We start from the raw sequence: 18,404 nt of genomic DNA on the forward strand, positions 1-18,404 counted from the left end.
CTGCATATATGCCACATTTCTATTTTTAAAACTTCCAAGATTCCATCCATGTTTTCACATCATGGAATCATAGTGCTCTAAATAGTCTATGGAACAGGAATGCTGATCAAAATAAGATCTTCATAACATGTGCAGCGAGCAGTCCACCACACCACTGATTGAAGTCAGATCTCCAACCAGGCCACTGTGAACTCTTGGACACTAACACAGTTGGACTCGGTCGAGTTGTGTGACTAAACTCTCTCCCTCTTGCCTAATGGATGGTGAAGGGCAGGCAGACAGGAAGGCAGCAAAGCCGGCTGGTTTCCCCAGACTCCAGCGCCTGATCGGCTGGATCTGGGAGCTACATTAAGTGGATCTGACACACATTTGGATGGAGGTGGGGACAGATAGACATACAGAGGTGCAGCTGCACATGGAAAATGCACAGCCGAAAAAAGAAGGGAGCGACCAAGAAAAAGAGACAGAAAGGGAAGGCCGGTAAAAGAGGGGTGAGCTGGGGTGAAGGAAAGAAAAGAATGAAGCAGAAAACAGGTGAAGGAACAAATTATGAACGCAGTTGAACAGATGCACTTGGAGAGGCAAGGCTGAGTAGAAAAAACACACCGAGGAGGTACACAACTCTCCACCACAGATTTGTAGAATGTTTCATAACAATTTTTTTTGCCTGTAATGATAGTGCCCTGTCCTGCTGTCAACAGACAATAAAACAATAAGAATTAACTTTCTAATAACAGTGGGAAATTGGTTAAAACAACAATTTAGCATTGACAACCAAGACAGACTAGTTCTACTCCAAACACATCCTGACACCCCTACGAACCAAATGTAGGAAAAAAGAAAAGGGATGTGGGGTTGTCAGAGGTTGCTACCCATTCAACTATTTTTCTTTTACAGCTTTTGGAGATTGCATCTTCTCTTGTAGCTCTCAAAAATCAAACCATATTTGTAAGTAAATACAACAAAAGTAGTGAGGATTTTTCCACCCATGACAAGTCAACTTTTCTACCATTTCTCATCAGAGTAGTGGGAATACTTTCTCCCAGAGAAAATCAACTTTCATACCTTTTCTCAGTTAGTTAGGAGTGACAGGACAACAAATTCTGATTTTAAAAAATTCCATTTTACAGGGCTGGTGTCAAAGCTTAAAATGATATTTGGAAGGATTTTTTTATTAGTACAATGGAATTATTAGTACTGAAATCAAAATGGTAATACCACATATTTCTATTTAAATACACTAACTCGTCATTCAGTGATCTACAGCTCAGACCAACCTCTACTGTTGGGCTGTTACAAGAACTAATAGTGAGAGAGAGCACTTCACTCCTATTTACCACAAAAGTATAGGGTTGATTTCAAAGGCCTACAGGGTATTACATGGACTAGCTCCAGCCTATTTTGGATGCTTATTCAATCCCTGCACCCTTTAGCTTGTGCTCTCGCAGGCCCAGACTTTCAAGTCTCTCTGGAAAAGTCGGTGGGTGGCAGGCCTTTCTCTTACAGAGCTCGTGCAGCAGCTTGCCAAACCACATTAGGGAAGCCGAAACAGTTTCCATTTTCAAACAAAGACTTAAGACCAAACTGAATGGTTTATCTCATCACTAGACCTCGATCCCACCACCCACCTGCACCTCTGCAACCACCTGGAATAAGTGCCCTCATTTCACCGTTCTCATTATCGACTCCATGGGTCCATGTTGTAACACACACTTTAAAGAAGCAATAGCATTTCATTGTCCAATAGCAGAGAATGACAAAAATATTTCTGTGGGGGTTGATAGGGTTGTTGATCAGTAACAATGACTCAATGATTACTTAGCCAGCTGCTAGCTTTTAAAACTCACTTTCTGGCCTGTATACTGTTTTGGAACAAAAACTCCCCCACCCACTGGCATTTCAAGACATTCCCAACCTCCCTCCACTACCACCTACTGGCATTTTCATCTGCTCATCACAGGTCTCAGAAGTCACACGCAACATGGTGCGCAAACTGCCCAAAATGGATTTCCGTATCAAAAGCATCTTCTCTACACGGAAAATATGACTTTCACATAATCATCCCATCAGAGTCCATGATTTTTATCTTTAAAACTTGGATATTTTTATTAGCACATTTCTTCCTTAAATGGGTTTGGATCCACTGAAATCTGATGAAATAATTATTTTGTTAACAAAAGCCAAAACTGACATGCACATTACGTGTGTTACATCTGGGAGACTTGTGACCAGCGTTGCTGTGCCCACTAACTTTTAGATTACTAATTATTCTAGCTCGTTACTGATGCATGAAAATACCTGGTTTATCAGTGCTGAAATAATTAACCAAAATGTTAGTGAAATCACAGTACTGCCAAGTGCAAGTCCTGATTGCAAGAGCAGTAAAATGTGTGACAAAATACCTTTATTGAATGCCTTAGTACTTTGTCACATATTTTACTATGTGGGTAACTTATTCTTGGCCTACAAATGATATTCTCCAGATCTTAAAAAAAAAAAAAAGTCTTTGCTTGGTACAAACCTCAGCAAAAAACGACATCAACATCATTTTCTGAATATGTTAGATATGGTCTATCATAGTGCACTGATGTTTGTGTCTGGCTATAAAGCCCTCATGCAGCACTGTATCCTCTATGTCAAGACTCACTGGCCTTCATTATGTAATGAAGCCATACACACTGGCTCGCATTCAGTTTAAGGTGATTCTTGGCATTCTTCACTCCCATCCTTGAATATAAATATCAACAACAGCAACACCAGAGCAGTTACAGTTTACGTTCCTGTGGCCTGTACTCACTATCTGTATCTAAAGTACATGCAGAACTTGGCAAGAGGGCCATGAGGTACTCAGCTCCGAATACCTGGAATAGACTTTAAACTTAACTGCAGCTGGAGTAGTTGGTTAGTTTTGGTGAGCAAGGAAAAGAGGAGGAGAATGCAGTTCATGCAAATTGTTTTAAGGGTTGATTTTATTTATTTGATTGCTGCGCCTATGATAAAAGAACCAGGTGTTTTTTGAGGTGAAAGCATCACAGCATGGCTGTATGTACACAGCTTTGAATTTACAGCTTTGGCTAAGGCCACCATCTCCTTGAACTCTCAAAGATAACTGTTAAACCATAAACACATTATTTTATGTCATTCTCTATTGATCATTAACAGCCAGTAAAAACAAAAGTTACTTCACAATCACATTCATGTTGTGTTGTGATGCAGTGGGACTTCACCTTGCTTTTCGCGCGCAATCAGCTCATCAGTACTACCTGAATAAGCTTCTTTAACTTCTAGCACTGCCATTGTGTTAGTGGAACCACTTGAGCCTGGATTGAATATTAGTTAGTGAATTAGTTAGTGAATATTAATAGTTCAAGCAAGGAATTTGCTTCAACCTCTCGATATCGTAAAGCTCGCTTTGTGAAATACCCCTCAGGGGAAAACAACCTGTTTTTTATTCTGCGGGATATGATACTGGTTCTGTGCCTCTCTGTATGAGATGGGAACAGCTGAGTGGGCTGTGTTCCTAATCACACAGAGGGGTATCAGGGTTGGGATGACTGATAACAATATCAATAACAATATCAGAAACATAGGCTGGCCCATGAACTGTTTTGGGGCAGACTCAGAGCCAAGGCATGTCCAGGGGTTTTCTGGGATACTGAACACACTAGTCTTGGCCCCAGTTCTGGTCCACAGGTCAGTTCTGGCTATTTCCTGTGGTCAGATAAACTCAGGATCAAGTCTAATTGACTCAGCAACCCCGAAAATCCCTGAAAGCCCACTTTGGGATCACTGGCCCAAAGGGCCAGTTCTGCAATTATATTTTTATACAATCTCCAAAACCAAACCTTGTAGCGACTCAGAACCAAGACTTGTCTGGGGGTTTTCAGAGACACTCAGTACACCAGTCTTGGTCTCCTGTGTCTTCAACCTCACATTCCTGAGATAGGGGTACTGGTTCTAGTTCTTCTTCAATCAACTTTGCACCCCTAAAAATCCACATAAGACCATTGATATACCCTGTGTGACATCATTTTTTAAATGATACCTATTGTTTTCAGATTAAATCAAATGAACACAAATCTGATGAATATCCAAATGTTCAAATCTTATTTTGAAGGCTCTGGGAAAACTGCATTCATTTCTCCAGTAGACAACTAATTTTATGGTCCGGATGTCTCGAAAATTCTACTAGTGTCACAATATACTTCAAATATGAATATGCTTCAGCCTCGATCCAAAAATGCAAGTGAAATGTAGTTTTGTTATTATTCCAGTATTTACCATGGTGATATGTGACCTCTTTGCTTAACATTTCAGTTGGATCTCTGATCTAATTAGCTAGCTTACTAGTCTGTGTTGTGAAAATATGACTCCATGTCAATGGCCCACCATAGCTGAATAGCTTAAGGAGACAGCAGGGGTTTGAGGGAAAGTGTGTGTGGGGGAGGGGGTCACTGTGGCAGAGACCTTTGTATGAGCAGATAAGTTCTATCAGTATTATAATTCCTACTGGTTGCTGATAGCGGTGGATAAAGCTCTCAAATGCCCATTTGAACTCAAATAACATGAAAACTGGTACTCATATATCAAAAGTTTTTGTTTTTTTTCCCCATGGTTCTACTGCCGCACTTTCTATATCTTACCGTGCCAACATTATTAGCAAAAACCCTGTATGGAGAGCAATCAACAATTCTGTATTCAGAGGATTAAGATGAAGTTGGAAAAGATAATGTGAAATAATAGCATTGGCAGTAGTGGCCCAAGGTTAAAGAAATGGGCTTATAAATCAAAGACTGATTTTTCTCCAGACCAGCTGGGAGTGGAGGAGTAACACTTTCAACTCCCAACAAGTATTGCTGCTGAGGTGCTGTTGAGCAAGGCATTTAAAGGAAAACTCAATATGGTATTATCCTTTATAAACCATTCATCATTTTTAACATTATGTAGGTCCAGACATCTCAATCCAGTGTCCACTGATGCTTCCCATAGCTGATAAATGAGAAAGATTTTGGGCCAATAAACAAGCCAGAAGGGGACCTTCAGTTTCACAAACGTGTGGCCAGTCATGCACAGATGCCTATGCATGGTTTATTTTGCAGTTTTTCAGCTAAAGTACACTGATTTTGGATGTACACAGCATACAAATGAGGAGTCAAGACTTGAATTGCGCTGCATGAAGGGTTTGAGAATTTCAAGCAGACGTTTTCATAGCCTTTTTGCTACCATTTGCTGAAATCAGTTTTTGGAAGCTTCATTTTCCATCAGTCATGCAATTAAAAACTTTTTTTACTGTGCAGTCAAGACAACTCAGGGTTGAGTCAATAATGAAAAAGATCTAGTTTTGAATCAAGTACTCCTTTAAGCCCTAACTGCTTCTGTGGGAGGTTCACCTAAGAAATGAAAAAATGATCTGACCTCAGATTTCAAGCTAAAGCCTAATATGAATGATACTAAAAAAAAAAAAAAAAAAAAAAACCCTCCACACCTGCAATTTTCCCCCTCTTCACAGTGGTAGTGATGCCCTGTATCTACACATTCTATATAAGGGACATGAAATCATCCAGAGGCCAATATCAAATATCATGCTATCTCCTCCTAAGAGGCTGCTAATAAGCTGTTAGAGACAAGTTGCAGACATGTCATCCACATTAGCCTTTCACTCGCTGCTGCACAGTACAGTACAGCAACACACGGGCTAATGCACACACACGCAAACACACACACACACACACACACACACACAGGCTGTTGAGCAAGCAAGCGCAACAAGAAACCTGAGAGCATCATGACACGCTTTAATTTGCCTCCATGTCGCCTTGGTCTCATCCCGACTGCTGTTGGCATCATCCCTCTAGTCCCTTTCCAACAGATGTTGATCCGAAACGCTCCTGTCCTCACAGAGGAAGCCTTATGACAGCGCCGGGTGGGAAAGGGGGGGGTCGGGATGGAGGTGGGGGTAGATCAGGTTTATAACAAACTACCTCAAGAACAAAAGCCCCCTCTGTACATGCCCTCCTCACCTCCTCATACCCTCCCCTTCTTCCTCCTCCCTCTCCTCGGGGCTAGAGGAGACAGGATAGGATCTGACAGGCGACATGAGTACTCATTTAAACAAAAGGATTCCTTTTACCCCCCTCCCCGGAGTTACAGCAGGTAATAATAGCTAATCCCAAATTAGGAATGTGTCATGTTGTGCCAGACGCTGCCTTGTTGGGAGTGAAGGACGAGGATTGAGAACAAATCGGCCTTGCTGACAGACTGAGGAACGACTGGGAAGGAGTGGGACCGAGGGTGAGGGTTGATTAGACATAAGACTCCACCACATCATGAGCAGGACTGGAGCTTAACATCACGGTATACTTGCAAAAACGAATTTCGGCAGGTTCGTGTGGACCACAGGACACACTGAATGAAAACGAAGCACTGGACTGGCTTTAGAATCCATAGTGCGAGCAGACCTGCTGGCTGAACAAGGCAAATTCTTCACACACCAGTTCCCACTGTGTGGCCGTCTGATTGGCCTAAAATATCACATGACTGGTTGTATGGCCTTGTGGAAAAGCATCCACGTTTCCTTTTCCGGTTCATTGGCTGTGTTTCCACGTGCATGCTAACATCTGTAAGTGAATACTTCTAAATGAATACCATGGAGGCTCGGCTGGCTGAGCTTGTTAGAGGGTTTCTGCGCCTTCATGACGGATCAAACGACTTCAGAATCCTCATTTTCCTTCAGGATCCTTCATCGCTCTTTAACTGTAGACACCGTTGTCGCTGAGTTTTTATTACCACTATTCACAGCTTCCCTATATCACGGTTACCTCTTTATCCTTCCTGTGCCCAGACTGGTGTAAATAGACAAAACTTTATAGATGACAGCACAAGAAGTAGACCTGCTATGTTCCACTGGACCAGCCAAAAAATGATGGATGGTTTATGAACACATGCGTTACTTTGGCTCGTCTTTCTGGGATTTTTACCCCTTTCTGGAGATCTCTTGTGGAAATTGTGTGTTTTTTGGGGTTTTTTTTTTTGCAGCGATCCTCATGAAGATATCTATTCTTGAAGCACAGTCTTTTGTCCCCCAGAAGTTCACATGACGTAAGACAGCTTGAGAACAAACGTCTGGATCTTTCATCTGTATTTGATGTATCGTGAAACGTTGAATCAGCAGCACTATAATGCATATATGGATTATGCTAAAGGAACATGGAAGGGCCAAGGATGTCATTAGGCCAACTCCAATATGGGACAATAAATCGATAATACAAGCGTGATACTTCCTCTTGTGATAAAATATTGATGCACTTATACAAGCATTGATATTTGAGTTTTCAACTTCATTTGTACAGATGATGAGTTCCTATGAGGTGTATTTGGTCCTGCTTTTGGTATTTGAAATGGAGCTGTTCTATCATGTTTAACTTGACTAATTCCTGCTTACTGGAAAATTATTGTGTCTTTTCCAGCCTCTTTTTTCTTCCTCAGCTCCAGATATCGTGATATATCATAGGTGATATACCATCCTTATCGTGGGTAAAATATCGTGATAGTATCGTATTGCCAGTCACCCAGTGATTCCCACCCCTAATACCAACAATGCAACAAAATGGTGCCGGCAAAGGGAGCCAACACTTCAAACTAGCATCTTAGGGAGTTAAGGATCACCCCGAACTACATAAAGAATTTGGAGAGGTTAGTGAAAGCACCGTTTCAACACCACTGACGATCACGACGACCACTAAAAATTTGCCATTACAATGTGTGTTGTTGATTGAAAATTACCAAGCATATTAGCCATTTTTGGTAAAGCTAACCTACCTAAAACTACCAGGTCTGCCTGAGTGACAGCTGAGTTGGATCTCAATTAGAAAAATACAGTTCTCTAGTAAAAGGAGTGAGATGCTGTTGTGTTTGACACAGCAACCCCTTAATCTTAAATTAATGTAAAAATGCCAATAGATCCTGGGTATTGTGTCAACGTTAGAAATTCTAGTTTTGTGACTATCCTACCAGGGCACTTGGATACTGATCAGTCATTGCTTAGGTCTGCATGTCATTGCATGCAGACCTAAGTGTGCATGTTGTAGGTGTTTCAGGGAGAGATGCCTACATACCTGGTGACCAGCACAGCAGTGTCCACAGGTGGAATGTCATCCCTGCCTCCAGGCACATGGTTGGTACCAAGGTAGCGGGGGCCCCCAAACTCCTGATACTGCCAATGACAGAAGCTCTCCAGAGACCTTTCCCCATGATGGCCCACCTTCAGCTTTTCCTAAAGGATTAATACAGGACAAATATTAGCCTCAACCACTCCTGCCATTTTGTTTTCACCATATCTTCATTCATATATCTATATCAATTTTACTGTCAAGTGACAAGAACACACACACACCAAAGTCATCCGTGTGCTGCCGGTAGATCTCTATTGCTGCAGGCTAATGCTTAAGTTCACACTATGTCAAGTGATAGTAAGCAACAAGAACTCTAAAAAGTAAGACTGAGTTTTTAGTAATAAAAAATGGTGCGTGGTGCAATGGTGATGTTTTAGTAAAATCAATAGCTATTAATGTTTTCCAGAAATACAACTCTCTATTTTTTTTCACTATCCACTGGTGAAAATGACTAAGCAGTGTTTAAGAAGATACACATTTATTTCTGATTTTTTCCTCTAGTTGTGCAACCAGACAACACTACATTGCCTCAGCGCTAGTGGAAATCTTCTGAAATTGCCATCATTTAGAATCATTGATTTCACTCCAGCCTCTACTTATGTCTGTATTATAAATACTGGGCAGTCAGTGAGTGAGACATTTTAAGTCAAAATCACTTTTGAGTTTTATCAAATCAACTTTATGATTACTTAACGGGACAGAATTACATAGGTAAGAAACCCAACAAGATATATTTTTTTGCTGTCATTGATATAATTACTTGGCCAGTTTGTTATGTGCAATTTCTTAACTTGAATTTTCATTCATTCATTGATTCATTTGTGATTTTTAATTGGCCAGCTGGTTTAGTTCAGCTTTTTAAGAATTAAAAAGAAAAATTACAAGTTACATTATTTTTGAAATGGTTGCTTGTGAAATCCAAGATAAATTTTGTTAAATTATGTTATGCTCATATATAAGTGGCCTGTCTCTCTCACACTGTGGTAGGTAAGCTGATGAGGTCATCTGTTTGGGGGGCTTTATTTAGTTTATAATTTATTTATTTATTGGGGGCCTGAGCTGCTTCTTTTGGGATTGGTTCCATAGACCTAGGTGCTTGTTTCTCCCGTGAGATCTGGCAACACTGCCTGGGACTACTCAGTCATTAGTGCCTGAGTACAAAGACCTGGATGCAGACGGTGCCAGTTGAATATTCGGCAGTTCACCATGTGTGTTGTTGCAAGAGCCTATTGTGTTACAGCTGGGGTTGTGTCCCAGTTTCAGTAGTTTGACTCCCTCATTTTAGTTTATAGTTTTCTCTTAAGGTTGCATTTATCATTGCTCTTGGTTAAACGCATTATATTATAACTAGACTGGCCTTCTTTATTTACAAAGCTAGATTTCAGTTTATTTTGGGTTAAAAAATTGTCACCTTTGTCTGAAGTTAATTGGAATTTGAGTTATATTATTAATAACTACATATTTTTTTCCCTATACATCTGTTTTCTCACTTCCCTCTCCCTGGGTTAATGTCATTCTTTCTCCTCACATCCCCTGGACTTTCTTGGGGATGTAACAGTCATTTACATGACATTTGAAAACTCTGATAACTGGCATAATTGGATTACTAAAGGGCATGTAAACACACTTGACTGTTAGTATGGGGCACCAGAGCCAGTGATCTCCCATGAATCCATGGATGATTTTGGTGTCTATATTCTCACACCTTTGCAAGGGTAGGTTGACCAGTGGGACAATCTATTTTGGTGAGCCTCTCTAACAGTTTAATATGTTTTAGTTAATCATCACAAGCAGATAAATATTCACTATATATATACTGATATTGAAATATAACTGTATCCTCATATATCCCTTTTACTTGTGTTGTTATTACAATATCAATACAATGGCATCCTTTATAGTAAGTGGCTATCTAATGGGAGTGGTGAGAGACACTAAGGAGCCCTGAGCATGAATGGTCTGGGTGTGCCCGGAGCTTCAAAGAGAAAATCTAAAACATCTCCAACCACAATTTGGTTTTCTGTGGCAGGGCTCCCAATTTTCTTTAGGTTCTGATTGAGGAATTATGTTTCTAAGAAAACCATGAAAAAGTAATAATTCCTCTAAGGCCCAAGGAAAGTCTATATAAAAACCGCTTCTCAGCAAAAGAAAAAAAAACTCCTTTCTGAGGGACATGACCATACAGACACACACACACACACACACAAACACACACACGCACACTGGGTGGAGACAGCATCTGCTGACAGTCAGGTTGTTTGGGTCGTCAGAGAGTTAAAGAGGGGTCACACAGGGTTAAAGGTCAGGCTTACTGGGCGGCTGTGAAGCAACACCAGCTTGGTGACGCGAATGTTGATCCTGACTCCCAGACTCTGGTGGTGGAACATGTTGTAGACCTGCAAGAGCAGCAGCAAAGGCTTCAGTGTCACTTGCACAGGTTAAAGGAAGGTTGAGGGGGGGGGGAAGGTGTCAAGGGAAAAACCAAACAGTACAGAAGGGTAAGGTCAACTTTTACCATTCATTTTTCTGATGATACCCATTTTTCTAAATGACATACAAGCCGAGGCAATAATGTTATTTTCAGTCCATGTCTGTGTACAAGTATAACATATCAGCCTTCAATTTATGATGCTTGTTTTACACAAATTTCTCCCTGTAGATCTCTGCCTGTGTGTCAGGAAAGCTGGTAATCTGGTGTGGTAATGCCATCAAGACAGCAACAGTTGAGCTTGCAGGCAGAATAAGCCATGGAAAGTTACACACACACACAAACACACACATAACCAGCAGCTCCAAGTAAGCTCAAATGGGCACCTCCCGAAATGACTACAACAGGAGAATAAATAGAAACTGTGTGTGACAGAAAAAAAAAAGACAAAGTGGATTATCTTGCTGCCCTGCAAAACTGCTCCCAACATACCAGGTCACAGTCAAGCGCTGCAAAAAACATCACGCTGTCTGCACCAAAATAGGTATGATTAGGGCTATTTCTCTCACTCTAAGTCCTTTTTCCTCATTTCTTTCTCCTGCCCAGCTCCCGGTTGGACATTTCTCTCCCTCTCCCTGCTCTGGCCTCCAGTGTCCAAGCCAGAGTTGGACGGCTCTCCGGTGTTGTTCCTCTCAGCATTGAGCAGGTTTATTCAGTTGGCTGGTTAGGGCTGCTGTAATGAGGGGCTGTTGGGTGAGAAAATGGGACATGGTACTGGCTCGTCTCCACAGACAGCACAAACACCCAGCGCCAAGAATTTTACTGGAGTCCTCTATCAAAAGCAACACAACCTTATTAAATTTTTACAATAAATGCACACAGGCCATCACTGTACAGCTAACTCACGAGCAAGTCTACCAGTCTCGCTTCTTACCTTTTAGTGAATCAAAGATTAAAATGAACACCACCAGAAACCACAGATTTCTGTGGTATCAGGTTTGACGCAGACCATGTGCCCACTCTTGTCCCAACATTGATACTTTAATGGCACACACGTCACTACAATATAAAACCTCTGGTGGAAGGGAAAGAAGGTTTCCTGATTTGTTAAAATGCTGAAATGGAGGAGAAATTTGTCATTTTGTGTTATTTTGTAAGACAAAGATTAGCATGTCTGTCATTTGGTGTGCTGTCCAACATGTCTATTTAACATATGAGTGTGCCAAAAATAAGTGCTGTCCACCAGTAGTCTTCCATTATGTGAGGTTTTATCTTTTGGCTCCTTCTAATATTGATTTTTGCTCAAATTTAAGCAAAATGCTCATCACTGAGGAAAGTAGATGATGTGTTATTTGTTGCTAGAGGTGATATACATTTAAAAATCAGATAGCTGTCTCTCTCCCAAACAACTAACATTTTATTAGCAACAGTTGATAGTACAAATAGCTAATAAGTGAATGTACATACATTCACAGAGGCAGTGTTGGTTGATGTATTTTCTGTCATTCAACAAAACATATGGAGACAAAGGCCCTGATGATGACCTATGTGGGTGGCAATGCGTTAGTTGTTTGTTTTTGTTTTTTTAAAGAATTGCCATATGAAATAAAGGCGTTTTAACTTTACACCAATCCGACAGTGTGCCGTAGAATGTTTTGGAAAGAGACTTGCACTTATTAATTTTACCGATTTTTTTCACCTTTGCAAAGAATCTTTCATGAGTTGGAATCAGAAAACATATGGACTGTCTCATGTTCTGACGTTAAGATGGAGTTCCACTAACGTTAGCTTGTCTAGCCACAGCCAGTCATCTTCACTGCTCCTGCTACATCTGTTCATCAGATAGAAAAAAAATACACTGCTAGAAAATTTATACCATTGTAAAACAAAGACTACAGAGAACGCTAGATTGAAGTTGAATGTGTTTTCAAATGGAAATCCAGTCAAAGAAAAAGTTTGTTTATCACTGACTGTGTTGACCACCATTTTGGTGTGGCATCATATATGGGTAACTGAGAACCTCTCTGCAATCCGACATGGAGTTCCGACTTAGCTGGCATTCCTTTGCATTTGTGTCCATGTGGGAATTCATATTCATTCCAATTCCAGTTTCAGTGGAAAGCTCCAAAAGTATAGCTAGTTATTTCTGGAGTTTCTTACAAATCCCGTTCTTAGTCTGAAGGGATTTTAGACTAGGTACTGAATGGCAGAAGAGCTTGTTACTTGTTATAGCGCCATCATGTGCTGACAGGTGTAATTATGACGTCTTACCATGTTCATGACAGTCAGCAGGAACCGCTGTGCTGCCTCAGCGCCATGGTACTGCACCATATTGGAGTCGGCCACCACCACCGTCTCCACAGTGTACACTTCATTCAGATGAATGGCATTCCTCTTCCCCCGACCTTCCTCACTCACTTTTGACCTCTTCTCCTTCTTCTTCCCTACCAGAAACAGACAGACAGCCAGGCAGACAGACAGGCAGACCGAGGTTAGATACAGTGTACACAGCTATGGAGAGGGATTCTGTGATCAGGAGATGAACCTTTCTTCAACAGATAAGTAGACCCGCTCATCTACTTTAAGTTGCATACAGAGTGAATGTACAGAGTGAGCAGTCAGATATAGACAAATGAATGGATGATGCCATTTCAGAGCATGTTATGCCAACATTTTGGGATTTATCTGCTGATAACTGAGTTTTGTACGACATTCAATATCTTTACATTTGTCCGATCTTTACATTTGTCCGATTTCATGCAAAAAAATTGCAGATATTCAGTGTTTCCCTCACAGTTTTATTTTTGTCAAGTTAAAAAGTCTGAAGACAGCATGTAAAGCATCATAGGACAGAAGATCTCTCACCTGAAAACCAGGACAATGATACTATTGTCCTATTGTCTCATTAGAGTACATTCAAATTAAGAGCGATCTATCATGTGATCAATTATGATATGGGCAAACATAACGTAGCCCAGCATGACAAAGAACTGTGTCTGATAAACAACTTCTGCTGGCAGACCTGCCCAGATAAGGCCTGGAGGCTTGGAGCAGCTGATGAAGATGTGTTTACACTACAAGTCTGTTTCCATCTCTCCTGGCTTGGCTCAAGTCGACTTTTACGTCAAACAACCTACCGGGGGATTTTGGCCCTTTTTCTTCACTAACAAACTCCTGATCTCTCCAAAATGCCACCACTCTGGAAGGAATACAAGCTGAAACTGAAATAGGGGGTCCTGACCCTGACCAGTGTAATGGGAACATAGCAGGGCCTGGCTCTGTGGATTTTTTGGTGTTGCAGACTCCCACAGACCCTAGTCATTTGCATTTCAACAAAAACCACCAATTGCCTAAGATTGCTGAGCACAACAATGCCAAATAGCCATGACAAGACGAATTAGAGGACTGCAATCAGGCAACTGTTGTATATCTTCGGTTGTCCTCAGAAACAGGCGGTTAGCTGAGGCCAGTACATAAACGCAGCTAAAACACTCTGTGTTGTATTATATAAAAATCGGATAGTTGTGCCAGAGGTGATGGTATTGCTAAATGACACTTACTGACTCTGCAAGTCAATAGTGCCTTGGTTACCACAGTGACTTCTCACTTGGAACACCTTGCTGAGCTTGAGTTAGGTCCACTAGTACATCATTCTAATCCTCTATCTTCATCATCATCAGCAGCATTATTACTATTGATGTTAAGTCGGCTTGTTGAGACTGTTAAGAGGTCTTAACATTCCAACTTGCATTTAGCTAGCTGGGGCTCCAGCATCAATCTGGGACTGCTTACTTGAATAGCTCTCAGCAGCCACTTCTGCAGAGGCCAAGCAGTTGGTTGGAAAGAGATCTGAATTGTCTGGTCCATCTGGTGTCTGTTTAGCTTGTTTCTTGGAGTGTACAAATGTGACTGATAGATGTTTTGTTCTCAGGGAAGCCTCTGATAGGCCTGTGACAACACCGCACAAGAGTGAGGGCTCCCTGCAACACTGCATTATGGACTAACCCAAGACGGTAACTCCCACCCAAGAGCCAAGGGGGCCCCAGGGCATTGGAAGCCAAACGGCCAGAATAATCCTTGCATTGTTGTGTACATACTGTATAAAAGTCTTGTGTCTCTCTGACTGTGTGTTCACACTGGGAGCTACTTGGTTGATGGGTTGCTCTACTTACGCCGATTGTTCAAGAGGATATGATTGCACCAATGCACTTCTGAAAAGGCAAACAGGCAGCTTTTCATATTACCTTTCATAGCATTACATTGTGTTCAGAGGGTAACATAACTACATCACAAGTGCTCAATGGGTAGCATGCATTTGAACTAAACAGAAAAAACTCAGCAACATTACTTTAGTGGTAACCATCAACGCAACATTGGATGAAACCGTCTCCAAGCGTTTATTCTTTAGTCTTTCAATAGAAACTGTAGAGAATTGGGAAGCTTTGAATGTCTATAATCAACTTTTCATCCATTTTGCACTTTGCAGGCCAAAGTTGTTCATGAAACAAAATCGCATCAGTCAGGAAACAAGGAAGGGCAGAAATGTGATTGGATGCTGATGGCCAATGAGCATGCAAAGTTCAGCCATAGCCAACTTCTCTCGGCTGACAAATTTGATGACCATCCACATATCTGCCAAGTTTCCCTGGTCAGCCAGCTCTAAAGGAAATAAATGGACTTCTGGCGAGTTGGCAATGTGGACATACAGTGATATTTCCCCAAAGTCAAATTAAAGCGCCCAGGCAACTGATTCAACCAAATACACAACTGCATGTCTCAAAAAAAAAAAAAAAAAAAAAAAAACCCTGCCTGGAGGTGACAGTTTTGAGAGAAGATATCTGAGGGTTTGTTGTTCCATAAACTCTGCATAATGTGCATCCCACCCAGGCTGAAAAATGAGACTCCCGCGGATAAGAGGGCTCCTCTATGTTTGTGGGGGTAAAACCATGTAATAAGAAAGGAAAGAGGTTGTGTTTGAGTCACACGCAGACAAATAACACAGTGCTTTGAACTGTGAAACTAACACACCAGCACCACAGGGGAACAATGACTTTGCCTGCTCAGCAGTTTGAGGGAGAACATTGCCTCATACAATAACTGGACTGCTGCTGCTGCTGCCCAAGCCTGAGGTAATTACTCCCCTTTAAGAGCTGATGTATAATGACTCTAGAGTGACTGGGGTGAGGGGCACACGGGTTGTAGATCTTCACATGAGGGACTCAGACTCCACATGACCAGCATGACTCAGGAAAGGTTCAGAGTTGTTATAATCAGTGATGTGGTGGTAAATAAGAAGGATAATTACTAATGTGGTGATATATAAGAAAAATTAATATGACCTCTAGTCAGTAATCATCAGGAGGAAAATCATCGCTAAAATAAGCACAACTGATAATCTCAATACTGGAGTATTCAATGGTAAAACAAATTAACACCGCTGAAACACAAACATGCCCATTTTTACCTTGTGGTTATGATGCTGTTTTGTTTTCTAGTTTAATTTCTGTACACCGTAATCTCCCATCCTTATTAAATGGTTAGGACATTTGGTTACAACTGCAAAGCTCGGCAGGTTGAAACTTCCTTTAAAGTGAGCTTAGTTTAATAGTCATCACAATGATGTGTTGTTCGAATGTATTTGTTGAGCATTATGTATTATGATCCATAACTGGGTCTAACAACAATGACCACTGTTGACTAAAAGTTTATTACAAAGAGCAAAAAACAACCCATCCAAACTCAAAACAATGCGATGAATCGGATCAGTTGTAATCTGAAAAAAAGTGAGACTGGCTTGTGCAGGTCAGCCAAAGTGCCAATGCAGAATTCACTCTCACTACAAGTCAGGCTCTTTAAAACTCAGTGCCAATTGCTGTTGCAGAGAACCCAACAGCTGTTAGTTCATGACCCATTTTTGCACCCTGAACTACACTTCAAGAAACCCAAGCTCTTCCACTCCGCAGTCTCAAATCTTACTAGGGCTCTTACACAGGTGGTTCACAGCTCGGATTCTCCAACGCTTTCCCTCTTTCCCAGTTCAGATTTTTTTAACACCGATTTCAGGTGATCTGAAGTGGCCAGCCGAGACATATCGCCAATCACACCTGCCTTTATCATGCATCTCAAATGTGCCTCCAGAGACCCCTTGTGATTGGATCTGTGATCGATCTCCGACCCTTCAGAATTACTTCTTTTCCTCCTTTTCTTATTTTGATTCCTCTGTACGGTACCTTACTGCCTCCAATCCCTTATTCCTCCTAACCTCTTTATTCCATGCAGTAATTATCTTCACAGTATTCCCCACCCATCATATTCTCAATTTCTGGCTCAGTGCTGAGGCAGATGTTTCTGTTTATTGAATAATTGATCAAGACTATGGTTGTCTGTGGAATTGATTCAGATCGGATCACTCTGTTATTTGGATTCCCCAACAAGGACGCCATCAACACATCACAAAACACACACTTCATTCAAATTTGAATTTCACGCCAACAGTCCACTCTATCAAATGCTCCTTTCTCCCACAAAACACCACGTGGTCTTTCGATGTTGTCAGAATGCAGCATTCACACTACAAATGCTGTGGCCAAAAATGTGGCCAAAAGCATCAATGACTGCTTCCAAAAGTGGTCTGAAAGATCAGATGATAATGCATCTCCAGGACCCATACCAATATTTCTGAACCCCATTACTTAGCATTGTCCAGTTGTGATCAGATCACCTGAGATGGATGCTAAAACCAAGTTTGAACAGGTCCTCTTAAATGTGAGTAACACAGGCAGGAAAAGTAAGAGGGCTCACATTTCAAGATAGGTATTGAACATATCAATCTGCAAATATATCAGTTTTATATTGACCTTTTATTAAAAACAGTGTATAGTGCAGTCAGTGTCGCCCACCTCTGATATGATTGATATGATATTGTTTGACTGATCGAGTTTCTTGAATAACTGACCGATACTATGGCTGTCTGTGGGAACTGAGTCAGATCAAATTACATAAAAGTATGCATGCATATGTTTGATTACTTCTGCCAGTGGAGCTCAGCTGGGGTTATGTTTTTACCCCTTTCTGTCTGTTTGTGATTTAGCAGGATGGCTGATTAACTTTTCATGCTGACTGGTCAAAAAGGGATATGGTGGCGTTTGTCGCTGATGAAAAAAAGGCATATAACCTTCAAACAGATTCACGTAATATGGTGAAATTTTGTGGAAAAGAGCTGATTATGACTTTTGGCCAAAATAGGGTATGGGCATGACCTATCACAAAAAGGTGCATAACTTCCAAATAGATTCACATAACATGGCAAAAATTTGTGGAAAGCCTGGTCATGGAGCAAGGAACTCCCGCAACAGAAATACTAAACCACCCTAACATACCTGTTTAATGTTGGAATTTATTAATCAAAAACATACCTTCAATTAAACTAAAGTTTACATGGAAATGGAATATCTTGAACTACATAGTGTTGGTGGATGTATGTACTCTACGGAGTGCCATCTCTCTAATTATTAGTAGAAGCAGTTGTACAAGCAGGTAGCAACTGTACTATCCTTGGTTTCAATGGAGAATTATGATGTCCTGTGGTTTGTTTTCAGATGCATTTCCATTTTGACAAAATTAGTGCAAAATTCCACGAGAAACACTGAGTACTTGTCATTGTTTGGAATTTGCTGGTATGAAAATTGTCAAATTTAAAGATGTTGATAATTGGCACAACGTTTCTGCCCTCAATAGCTTCAGTCCAAAAATATTGGTATAAGAGAATGAGCATCGACCTTCAAAAACCCACATCTGCCAAACCC

At 41.0% G+C, this 18,404-nt stretch overlaps 1 protein-coding gene across 2 annotated transcripts in view; it reads right to left on the reverse strand.

Moving 5' to 3' along the window:
* adamts17 (ADAM metallopeptidase with thrombospondin type 1 motif, 17) overlaps positions 1–18,404 on the reverse strand; it is a 143,072-nt gene that overhangs the window by 108,691 nt on the left and 15,977 nt on the right. For both annotated transcript variants that reach the window (XM_030076458.1, XM_030076467.1), the window contains exons 4-6: positions 12,871–13,043; positions 10,484–10,567; positions 8,115–8,272 (exon numbers count right to left, since the gene is read on the reverse strand). In XM_030076458.1, coding sequence (XP_029932318.1) covers positions 8,115–8,272; positions 10,484–10,567; positions 12,871–13,043 — 415 coding nt within the window. The remainder of the gene's footprint in view (positions 1–8,114; positions 8,273–10,483; positions 10,568–12,870; positions 13,044–18,404) is intronic.

The sequence above is a fragment of the Myripristis murdjan genome, chromosome 3 (genome assembly GCF_902150065.1).
Source record: "Myripristis murdjan chromosome 3, fMyrMur1.1, whole genome shotgun sequence".
Lineage (NCBI taxonomy): Eukaryota > Metazoa > Chordata > Actinopteri > Holocentriformes > Holocentridae > Myripristis > Myripristis murdjan.